At 42.9% G+C, this 12,647-nt stretch overlaps 1 protein-coding gene across 10 annotated transcripts in view; it reads right to left on the bottom strand.

The window, feature by feature from the left end:
* Positions 1 to 12,647, bottom strand: part of APBB2 (amyloid beta precursor protein binding family B member 2) — a 1,314,926-nt gene that overhangs the window by 326,506 nt on the left and 975,773 nt on the right. For 7 of the 10 annotated variants that reach the window (XM_078678261.1, XM_078678265.1, XM_078678264.1 and 4 more), the window contains 2 exons: positions 741 to 803; positions 230 to 315 (listed from right to left, as the gene is read on the bottom strand). In XM_078678261.1, coding sequence (XP_078534387.1) covers positions 230 to 315; positions 741 to 803 — 149 coding nt within the window. The remainder of the gene's footprint in view (positions 1 to 229; positions 316 to 740; positions 804 to 12,647) is intronic. The other 3 variants (XM_078678266.1, XM_078678267.1, XM_078678268.1) reach the window with 1 other exon arrangement.

The raw sequence follows: 12,647 nt of genomic DNA, 5'->3' as shown, positions 1-12,647 counted from the left end.
TCATAGTTCCTATAATTTTTTTAAATGTATTTCAACCGCTGGTCCAAGCAAACACAGGCCACATAAACTGGATGCTAAAGCACCCATGACAGTGTTCGGGCAGAAAGGGGGTTCCGTTGGTTGTCATAAACAAGCCCATCAGTTCTTCAAGTAATCAAGGATCCCTCTGTCTGTTAATCCTTATTTTCCAGACGAAGATGTCATGTTGGACATTCAAGCATGTGCTTACCGGAGCTTTAAAGAGGCGTAGCGCAATGTTGCTCCTTCAAACTCTTTCAAACTCGGGTGTGGGTTCACTGTGGCTGCGTGCAAATCCTAGAAATAAATGTCAACGGGTAGTCAGAATACAATATGCAGTTCTATTTCTCATTTCCTAGCAAGTATCACAGGTGAGACCTCCCCACCCTCCATGCAACCAAGCAAAGACTGTACATATATGTTCAGCTACTGAAAGGAGGAAAGCATGCATTCCCACAAATACCCCAACAGCCACTCATTCTTGCAAGTTTCGCCAGTACTGGTGTCTGCAATGCTCAGCTGAGGTGAATACGACAGAAATACAGTCAAGAATGCTCATGGGACGGGCTGCCTACCACCCCAGTCACCATCCCACCATTCACATTGATCTGTACCACGGAAGGTGCTCGCCACAAAGTGCAGCAGCCACAAGCATGCATGGAATGGACAGAACAGCCAGAGGGCACAGGTAGAAGGTTCCAAAGGACTGACTGCATACTTGCCTTCCAAATGTCACTATTAATCTTTCCCCCATTGAGTATCGCAAAATCACTCCATGGCTGTTTCTAGACACACAGTTATTCACAGACGAAGAAAGCGCACCAAAAAAAGAAAAAAACACAAAACAGTGTTAGCACTCAAGTACACAGGGTGGGTAAGGGAAGAAAACAAACTTCATTGTGTTAGTATCCAATCGGATTTTACTATAGGAGCTCTAGGGAAGCAGGGTTAGACATTGGGGGGCAGGGCAACACGTTTACGGGCAACACTCCTTACCACAAGCAATGGTGGCAAATGGTTGGGTTAGCATGAGGAAGAAACAAACACAATGGGGTTTCTTTGAACTAACCACAGAAAACAGAATGATTTAGGATACAAATACTGGTTGTACCAATGGCTTCTGAAATGAGGTAGTGGTGCTTCTTGAAACAATTCTTCACTTCGAACACTCAGGTGCGCGGACCTCAGGAGTTTGGCTTTTTAGAGAATTATCATTTCCACCCTGACACCATTCATATCTCTGCTTAGATATTGCAGTACCATAAGACAGTGACATAGCACAGTCTGTCCCACCTTTGCTCCGACTCACCCCATTGCAGGCAACAGCAAGAATAGGTTCCTTCCCTGATCTACATTCATTTTCTTCCACATTGCCCTCTACCATTATATTACAACTGCTGCAATGTTTTTGTTGTTTTGTCGATACCGCCCCGTCTCCATCTTACAAGTACATGGGACACAAGCCTCGCACCTCTACCAGTTTCAACTTCTCTGCTTGTGACTCATTTTTTCCTCTATTCCTAGAGTTGTTTGCTTACATTTTACGCCAAATAGCTCAATATATTTATTTGTGCACGCTACTGCACTTATTTTATGTTAAAATGAATGTAAACACAATTGTGAAACAAACATGTGTACAGACTGTTCCAGAGCCTAAAACTTAGTTCGTGGGAAATTTGACACCATGTGGGGACTGTTTCAAGACTTTCACTCCTAGCACTGCATGACAGATCTGGCAGTAGGAAAATACAACTTCACATGAGTACAGACAAACAACTGACTAGGAACCAAGCCAGCTTCATGTTCAATGCCTCCTGTTCTTCGATCACACTGCATTTGTCTGCCCTCCCTCATTGACCATGCTAGATGAGAAAGTAAGACCGGCCTTCAAGCTCACAAATTTAAAGATCGCTTGGGTGGTTTTACCCATTAATGGTTTGGAAGCGTGGAATGTTTGAAAATGTAAAGTTGTGTGCCTCAAAAACAGCTATGATATTTGCTTTTTTGTACTGAAGGTTTTATAGGATAGCTCTATATCACTTTTGTGAATATGGGGATGAAAATAAAAAATTGTTCCTTCCAAGTGACACTCCCTTGTTGAATCTACTACAATTTGGCTTCTACAAATTTTCTTTTAATATCTGTTGAAGCTGAAAGTACTGGGAATTATCAAGTTAAATTCATTGAAATATTCTTGCTAAACTTGGCTGGTTTTTATATGTATGCACATAGTGTAAAACTAGCTATAAGGCAAGGTAGTGAAGTGCAGTAGTTCGGAGGATACTGTAAAGAGATGGTTGGGCAAGCGAAAGGTGTAAGAAAAAACGAAATACATAGTGGGGAAAAGAGAGGGTAGATAAAGAAGGAGAGATGTAATACAGCTCAAAAGGTGAGTGTTAGCCACAGCAAGTGGTTTTGCTTCAGTAAGGTAACTTATGAAGAATTCCAGAGTAGAATAATCCAGTTACCTTGAAAAGTAACGTCATCTGTCTCTCTGTAGGGTCAAGTAATCTTTTCCTTCACCAGGAAAAAGTGGAGGCTGGCCAGCACACTATTTAGGACATTTGGATCTCATTAGGATATCTGCATGCAAGCACTTTTTACATTCAATTCAGCAAATCGAGAGTTGTCCAGTATTCAACTAAACTGTACTACATGACAGATCTCCAACATTATTTCTCACCTGATTGTTGCGACAACAGGATCAAGTCCTTGCATTTCTCTTCCAATAACCTAGCATAAGACTCTAAATGTCATGGGCTATAGTGTTGCATTGTTGTATTGTCTCATTTACTTCTATTCTGGCCACAAAGTTCTTGATGTCCATTAATGTTTCTGCATGTGATTATTTTGCCACATGCTTGAGATTAACTCATTCTTCAGAGTTTCCATGCTTACCATAGAGGTGGCCTTGATGCCAAGGCTATTACTGCCTGGTGAGAATACCAGATGACCAGATTTGCCCTCCTGCCTTGAACTGCTTCCTACTCTCCAAGTGAGGTCTTTTTGGGTAGCTACAAAGATGATTAAATGCTGTCAAGTTCCACTTTGACGCACAGAACAAAATCCCATCAAGCTCCTGCCATACTAAGAATACAATATTGAACATTTATGCAAGATATATTTTTACCAATCCAAATTAGAAACAGTAATGAGGTCGCTAACCAGTGCCTTAATTGTGCTGTTTATTAAGCATGGTAGATTATTGTATAGCACCTTCTCATTCATTGTCAAGTGTTGTATGAAATATATGTGAACCAAAAAGTAAGTCTATTCATCCAACTCTGTACACCAACCTATTCCCACAACCATAATTTATTAGAAAGTTTCCAAATGTTGTAAGGCTTTATAGTACACATTTCCTGTGGCCACTCATGTCATGAAAGCATCTCCTTCCATAAGCCATAGCGTATGGTCATGCAGAGCAACATTATACCAGAGTCTTTCCTCCCTTTTCGGAAGGTGTGGAGCTAGCTCTTCATTATTTTTGCCCCCTCATGCCTTGGAACACGGCTACACCCTGTTGCCAGCCTCAGAGCACCAGCATCCCATGTGCTTCTCCAGGCCTCCATACCTCTTAATAAGCCTAACATTCAATGTGGCAGGCTCCTCGGAGCACTTCTTCATTTGTGTGGATACGAGAAAGAGGTGAGGACAATCCCTATGCAATATATTGTCAGACTAGTATGGTGCGCCATTATTGAAAAGCCTTATTGTCTTCCTTATGGATAACCTTTCATGAAGGCTCTCAACTCAGAGTGGCAAAAAAATCAGTATTATTAATCCTGTTTGATGACCGTTATATCTAACCTAATCTTAACCAGACTGTTGTGAGACATACCTGCCAAGCCACTAGAGAAAACGTGCTATAAAATGCAGTTTCCTTTCCACTTAAAAATACGTTTTTGCTTGTCGCTTGAAAATGAAATAACTTGAAAAAAACAAATGACAAGAGGCGTTTGGCAAAACAGGAACAGTTTGTTTAATTAAACAATGCGGCCGGAGCACAGTCACAGCATAGGGTCTGAGGACTGTCTCAATTTACAATCGGTCGAACACAGACATTTATACAGTTCATTGAATGTTCATTGAACGTAGTAAAATGTTTCCGGCAACCCTTTTTTTGGTAAGGAATGTGTACCTCTATCTTTGGAGCCATAAATTAAGGCATTGGAAGAGGAATCCAGGTGAGCCTCGACCTTGCCTGGACACAATGCGGCTAGTGGGTAACATGTCCAGATGTCCGGCATGGGAAGCGTGTGATCATTGCATGTGGGTGTCCCATTTGGCTAAGTGTTCCTAATCTCAGGTGGCATTTGACATCATGGTGTTTTGGAAACACGTGCACCCCTCCGATCAAGATTGCTTTATTGGGGCCAATCTCAATGGACTATGGTGGTATCAATGCGCCTATCTATGGGATCGATCTGGGATTTACTGCTCATGCGTTTGTATGCTGCCGACATGCTACCCCACTTATGATCTGTCAATCAGTATCCTTGGACCTGCGTCTCAAGTCCTGCCTAACCACGTATTTCTGAGCCACGGTTGATGTGGAGTTCTCAACAGGAGAATTTCATCAATAAAGATGCAATTTTGTTTTTATACATGAATGCATAGTTATTCATATTGCCATCGACTTTCTCAATATTAACAGCCTCTAGCCTCTGATGACATGTTTTTTCTAACTGACCCCATTCTTGGGAGTATTTCCTTTCCAACCTTTGTCTCTAGGAAGACCAGGAGACCGAGAAGTACAGAAAGACTGCTTAGCACTCCTAGACAAGAGGTACCAAACTCCCTTGGCTACCATTCCTAGAGAAGTAGGTAAAGCTTATCTGACCTCCAACTCGGAGGACAGGTGGCCTTTTCAGGCTGCGTTCTGGCTATACAAAGAAAATAAGTTCCAGGATCAATGTTTTACCAGGCCCAGGTAAAGCTCACTTTTGCAAGTCTGTGGACTAAGGCCTGGTTGGTCAGAGACATCAAGAAACAGAGCAACATCACCACTTAGTCCAAGGGTTCTATTCGATGACTGCATGGTAACCCACTCACTGATTGGCTTCTTGCCTTTTCGGATGGATTAGAGAGGCTAAATGACCCTTGTGAAAGCCATTCAGAATGAGAAATAATGGTGTGCTTTCTGAGGCTGGGGCAGTTACCTTAGATGCATCTGAGCGGCAGGGTGGAACAGAGTAACAGTAAAAGGGGTTGCAGAGGAGAAAAGCTGTCTTTTCGGTTAGCTGAAGAATCTTTTGTACTTGTTTTACATTCTTGCAAGTTTTAAAAGAGATAAGGAATAACTGGGCCAGGAAACTATCCAACGAGAAACTATTACGTAGGAGTTGTACCCTCCCATAAAGGAGTTGGTTCTTCAATTCCCTCAGAAATCCCTTTAAAGATTACAACTACAAGAACGAGGAGGAAGGAGTGGAAGGGAGTGGGTGTTAGCAAGGGAATGCTACCTAGGACAAATACATTGAGAACGTTTGAGAGGTTGCGAAAAGAAAGACCGAGAGGAGGACGCGAGTAAAGGAGAATATGAGTGACTAAAAGAGCCGAGTGAGAGACAAGGCTGTAAAGCAAAAGATATCAAGGTGACAGGAAGAAAGGCGAGTGTAAAGAGCAAGCAAGAGATCCTGGTGAGTGTGGCTACGATGAGAGAGGGAAGTGAGTGGTATAAGGATTATGAGAAAATGGAGAACAGAAAATAGAAATAGAAGGCCAACCATGGACAGAGGAGAGATGTAACAAAGAGGGGGGAGGACATGAAACTATTTGTTGACAAAAAAGGAAGCCTGGGGCATTTGTAGTAATAACCTGGGAGCCATGCCGCCTAGGGCGTGGTCTGTTATCTAGAGGAATGCAGGAATAATGCAGTGTCTGCTCGGTGCCCCATGCCTAGCAGGTTTTTGGCAGAGTAGCATATCCTCTTTTTAACAGGGTGGTGCAAATAGAGCTTTGCTAGAGAGCAAGGTTTATAACCATGTTTTCCATACAACACCCATATGTGATATCTGGGATGCACAAATTATATTTTGAGTGGTTTAGAGCACAGGGTGCGACTCAGGAAGTTATTGCTGATCAGGAAATCCTTCTGAACTTGACCGAGGGGAAACCACAGAGCCAGAAATGCAATCAGCTATTGTTGTTAGTCTAGACACAATGTCTTTTCTTGTTCACTTTCCGACAGAGCGCACTTGTACAAAATGTATCATTTAGAATACATGCGGACAAATACATCAGTCACTGTACAAATAAGATAATAAAATAACACAATCTGAGCCGCAGCTGAGCTCATATGGGCTTCTACTTCAAGACACTCATTCCTGAAACTATCGAATTACCAAATACCATAATTCGGGCAATATAAAGAGGCAGCAGCAGAGCAGGGAGGCCTGGCTTCTTTTAATGCCACATTGTAGTCAATGGCGTTCAAAAGGAGGGGTGGGGGGTAACAAACAATTCTGTAATACGGCTACTATACATTTTTGTGACAGGAGGGGCGCTTTTCTGCTGACCCACTGCACTTGTATTATTCATCACTGGCACGTGTCAATTGTAATATATTAAAAACTGAAAAAGGCACCAATTCTGAACGGCCATTTTGTTCTTCTGGGCATTTATGGCGTATGTTAGTTGGAAATATGAGAGGCTCCCAGTACATACTAGTATGGAATTTAAAGATTTCAAGGGACTGTTTTAACATATCCAAGAATGATGCAACACAATGAAAAAGTACCTCTTTTCCTGAGCAAGGATGACATATATGTAATGCGGCATTATATGCAGTTCTCAGAAGGGCTACCATGCATTTAATAGTAGTTCTGAAATCTGTTGGCAGTCATAGCAGAGACAAAGTACTGACTAAACATGGAGCATAAACTTCCATCGACCGTATTGATGTTCTATAGAACACTAGCCCAGCATCCCTCAACAATTGCATCTGTTTTTATAAACCTTCCCGACACCTCCGCTCATTCGGACTCCTATTGGCACGTATGCCACGCATACGGAAAACGAGATCCGGCTGTTAAGCCTTCACGTACATCTCTCCTAAGGAGTGTAACGACCTGCCGCTACATGCACAAGCCACCTCCTCCTCACCTCTTGAATACGTGATAAATATACATAACATAATAAGCAAGAACATGCACTCCAATGGAGCACTAAAGACTTAAGAAAAAAGTAATCCACTGAATGTCAAAACTATGGTAAAGAAGCGATATTCCAGGGGAGGGTCAAACCTTAAAGAGGAAGCAAAGCCATTGAATAAGAAGCAAGCAAATGACATGGACAAGGAAATTAGCCAACGATAAGCGATGGGCTGACCTAAAACCCTTTGTAAGGTTTAATATTTATACACAAAAGGTATTTCAATAACACAAACCTAAAGCTATATTTTGGTGAGAGCTAAAAAGGCATGGAATGCAATCCTTACTCTACCATTTGAAACAAAGGATTGGTCAGACTGCAGAAGTGTTCTATTCTGCTGTATGAGTCCTTAACCTCGTCGTTCTTAACTTTTCATTACCAAAGCCTTGGAGGACCTGGTTGTAAACTTCTAAACATGAACAGAATATTTAAAAATGAAATCTGAAATTCCAGAGGCATGAGACATCAGAATATGTTTGAGGACTTTCAGACTGCAGCCTTCTAAACAGTTAAAAGCTAAATCATAAAAGGTCAGATTTAAATATTTAACGCAATTCCTTTTTTAACGCTTGACAGCAGAGTAGTACCGTCCCTCGTGCCTTGCAGATTAAATATTCAGTTTTATTTCTCCATGAGAATGGAAAATGTAGTACAAACAATTCGAGGGGGATTCAGTGATGAAAAAATAATTCTGCACTTGCTTATTCAAAAATTCTCACATCTGGAAATGGTGGGCGTATTTGCACACGTTGCTATTTTTAGGTCTCGTTAAGACCTTGTGAAAGTTTCTGCCCAGGGACAGTTTACCCATGGTTTAAGGAAGACATAAAACTGAAGATTCTATAATTGAAGAGTCTAGACGAGAGCATGTAAACGTGAATATTTGACATAGTCACCTTCTATACTCAGAGATGGTTAAGTGTTCGTCATACATCATATGGTACCAATCGGAGAAAAAAGGGCAAGTAACTGCTGCTACAAGTTATGCATGTTCTGTCTTTAATGTAATTCCCACTGGGCCTGATACACTAGAATTACATTCACAGAACGTGGTTATAGATTGCACATCAACTTTTTGGGAATGGAATAGGATTTTGCAAACCAATCCGTGTACAAATAGGTCGGTTCATGAAATATCGAATGGTAGAGGGTCACAAAATGACCTGCCTAATTAATATTCATCAGACAGGTCAAAATGTGCACCTCCTCTGAGATTGATCACAATCACAGGGATAGTGGCTTGAAAAGGCCAGCAGACCATCACGTTTGTGACTGTGTTTAAATACAGAATTATTTTTTTTAATGCAGCCTGTTTTCCTTAAAGAAACCGGGATTTCTTTTCTCAAAATGGTTATCTATAACATTTCACTGAAAGCGTGCAGGGGTCTTGCAGAAATCTGCCTAAGATCCCTGATAACATTCTCATCAGTCACAAATAACAACGATTCAAAATGCCACATTTTCTGTTTGTGAACCAGTTACCATCCCAACTCGAGAGTTGGTAACTGATCAATGGTTGGGAGCCGGTGACTGATCAGTGGTTAGCAAAAGGAATTATGCAAACTTTATGCTACCTTCAGGACATCATCCGGGTACAAAGTTATGCCTACAACCCTACCTTTCCCAATATGGATTCGTATTTCATTTCTAAACCCATCAGCCAGATTCATCATTGTCCCGTTTTGCGAGTCCTTAATAGCGATTATTAAGGAATCGCTATTAAGGACTTGCAAAACGGGATTCATGTAGAAATTGCAAAAAAAATTGTGATTCCTACATCTTCCTTATTTGCGATTAGCAAATTGCTAATCGCAAATAAGGAATAACTCCCCATTCAAAGGCCCTTAGGAATGAATGGGGAGTTATTCCTTATTTGCGATTAGCAATTTGCTAATCGCAAATAAGGATGCGATTTCAAGGGTGCCAGGGGTGTCCAAAGGACACCCTGTAGCACGCCTGAAATGAAAATGTAGACTGATGTTGCGCACACACACATGTCCAAAGGACATGTGTGTGTGTAACATACAACTTAGAAAAATGCACTAAAGTGCATTTTTCTAATTTTTCGCTATTTACCACGAAGTCAGACTTCGCAGTAAATAGTGGCCAAAAATTGCGAATTCGCAATTTAAAAATGGTTAATGAATTGCATTTAAGGAATCTCAAATAGAAATTCCTTAAATGGAATTCCTTGCAATTTTGCTATTAGCGATTTTTGCATTTGGGATGATGAATCCCAAAGTCAAAAATTGCGTTCGCAAAGGGCCAGATTCTCAGAATCTGGCCCTTTGCGAGCACAATTGGCAATGATGAATCTGGCTGCATGTCCCTCAATGCACCGGCTCTTTCATGTTCCTTCATTTATGTGACCAGGTAAGGACGCATGTTTCCCATCACTTCTCTGACTGGCTCTTCCCTTAGTACAATGGAGCAGCAGGTTACGTTTTTCTCATGTTGCCACAGACACAACAATGGGGTTAGAACTTAGGAGTGCCTAGCCACCTTCTCAACCCGTCGTGAACAGACAGAAGAAGAAATGCAGACACCTGTCACAGTTGTGCATAATTAGGAAAATTATGTAAAAAATCATTGGCAAAGGCAATAGGTCGGCCTTGCATTTTGAGTCCAAACTAAAATATTTTATAAAAGCATGTTGCAGTGAAAAAAAAAGAAATGTTCTCATGTAACAGCTTTAATGTGTCATGTTTCTGCGTACTTTTGATGTGTAAAATAGTCCCTCAGCTATTATAAAGCTCTAAATTGAATATTGTTTTCCCCCTGGCTAAGAGCAATCAGTGTAGGCTCTGTGAAGGGAAAGAAGCCCTACAAGAATCATTTCTTGGCACTTGGCCAGAACGGACACAGCGGCTTGCTGAATCTCACTCAGTCCAGTATTTTTCTACTTTAGGCACTTCCACATATTATGAAGCAAGGTCACATTTCTCCTACAACCTCTTCAGTAAACCCCACTCCTTAAGGGAGTTTATCCTGTGTAAAGCTTGTAAATAGCTTCACTCCTTTCCTGTTACCTCATAGGTGCATTTTGTCCCACTGCTTATTGTCAAATTCAGGGCCTAACTCTTCATTCCATGGTTTCAGAAGTGGCAATTTAAGATTTGTTTGTGGGGTGTTTAAGGAATACATGTTTAAAATTAGGTGTCAAGATGAGGACTTGTTTATGAGAAATGTTTCAAACATGGTAAGCTCTATAGTTGACCCTGATCTCACTTCTGCTTGGGAAATTCAAGGTCTAAATAGGAAGTAACAATTTTACGTATATTTTAAAGAATTTGTAACAGGTATGCAGACAGCTATGCTGTACAGCTGGACTTTCAAAACAAACTAGCTCTACCATCACTGCTTAAAGCAAACGGGGTGTGTAAATTGGTCACAGCTTTTTCTCTAAGGCACAATGTTTCTAACACCTGCCAGCGCACAAAGATGCCCGTTCAGATGCAGCTCATATGAAACGAGTCTTGTCGGATATGAGGTTATTAATTTGGGAGTGGAGTATCTCTACCAATTTAACAAACCCCCTCTGCTTAGGTCAAAACAGAGTTCAGAGAGAACCTCTTATCAACCCCAGGTGGCTTTGCCACATGCAGCAGGCAATTCTCAGAGAAATGTATGTGAAGTTCAAGCAGTAACAACAATTTTAAAGTAAAGAACAAAATACAATAAAATTCCTAAACCAACTTATGACAATAATAAAAATCCTAATGAGAAAAAAGACACCAAGATCATCAAAATAGTTTAAGGGTGTAGGAGAGTAGGGTCTGCAATCCTATGATCACCCAGATTTTTTGCTTTTTGCTGCACTGGTTTACGACTTTCCCTGGCTGTGGGCCTGCTAATCAGACCCACAGCCTAGCTGTTCTCTCTATCCAAATTGTACTCAGGTACTGAATTGGCACTGGGCCCTCTCCAAGTCCCTGTACCCAGGGCTGAGGTGTACCCAGAAGTCTCCCAGGGGCTGAAGCATGTATTATGCCACCCCTGGGCTGACTAACTAAACTGACACAACTGGCTGCACGACAGCTGGGGCAAGGTGGTGTAATCACCCTTTGCTTTAGATATAGTATACCTATATCTAACCCTAAAAATGGACACACAGATCTCCTATCAGTCACTCCTATGGCAGGCCTTAACAATCCTGAAGGCAGAGTGCTTGGAATCGTGTGAGATAGTGCTCTGGCATGAGCTGAGCCTGTCTGCGGCTTTCGGGATCCATCCCTTAGCCGTTTCCATGATATCGCATACCATATACTCTTAAGTGCATTATAATCCTCGCGGTTATATGCCAACTCTGGTATCGCTTTATCAAAACATGTTGAGTAAGGTGTCATACGAATTGGAATACTAACCCCTCGCCAATTCTGGCGACGGGGTTAGCATTCCACCCTTCTAGAGGGACACGACATGTATGTAACCTGTAACCCCGGTTAAAGTCAGACAGAGCCTTAGCATCCACAAAATGGATGCTGCCACCGAGACACAAGTCTGCCCTCCTGCTGCTGGGAGTCCTCCCAGAGCAGGAGGCAAGGACAAAGGGTTTCCTGCCAGGGGCGGTGCTAGCACCGTCCCAGACAGGGTTTTGTGTATTCCAGGTAGGCAGGGCTACAGAGGAAGGTGACTGCAAGTGGCACCCCGGTGCTCACTGTGCATAGGCCGGCTGAAACCAGTTCCAGGGGCACTCCAGCCCCTGGCCTGGGGAAAGCCCGCCAAAGGAGAGGGGTGTAATCACCCCCCTCCTGGTCCCACCCATAGGGCAGGACTTAGTCGCGTGCCAGCCCCCTTTTCCAAGATAAAGGTAGGAGCAGGCCCCCTTCCAAATTAGATCATCTTTGAATCCTGAAACTACTTTCCACGAAAGGAACTCAAGACTTCTTCCTAAGATTTCTCCCTTGTGACTAAGGAGTAGTCACCCTGCATCCGCAGGCACCATCTTAAGAACACTGCGGTCTGCTGCAAGTCTCTCCTCCGGATCAAGACTGCCCAGCTCGACGAGAACCGGCTTCCCTGGCACCTCTGACCTCTACCTACATCATCAGTCACGCTGAGATTCGTGGGTGTGACGAGACCTCGAGGGACCGGCCATCTTCAAGACTGCACGACGCTTGCCCAGCACGACTCCCGAGTGACCCTCGACTGAGTGCTTTGGGGTAAGAGAAGCCCCGACCCTGAGCAGCTCCAGCACCGAAGAGAAGCCCCCCAGCATCTCCACGATCGGCGTGGGGCCCTTCTGCTTTTTGCTGCTCACCGCGTTGTTTGGCTACTAGCCCGCTGGCTTGTGGCCTTCTGAACGACGCCCGACGACATCACTGCTGCTGGTCTGGTTGCTCCAGACTGGCCCTTGCTCCCCTCCCGAAGAGGAGCACCCGGACCCTCCTGGCCCACTCAAGACGCCATTTTGAGTCCACCGCGTGGGCTTGAATTAGCCAAGGCTTGTTGCCCAATCCTGGGTAACTTCGACG

This window comes from Lissotriton helveticus, chromosome 2_2, assembly GCF_964261635.1.
Source record: "Lissotriton helveticus chromosome 2_2, aLisHel1.1, whole genome shotgun sequence".
NCBI lineage: Eukaryota > Metazoa > Chordata > Amphibia > Caudata > Salamandridae > Lissotriton > Lissotriton helveticus.
This window is presented reverse-complemented; position numbering and strand designations above follow the sequence as displayed.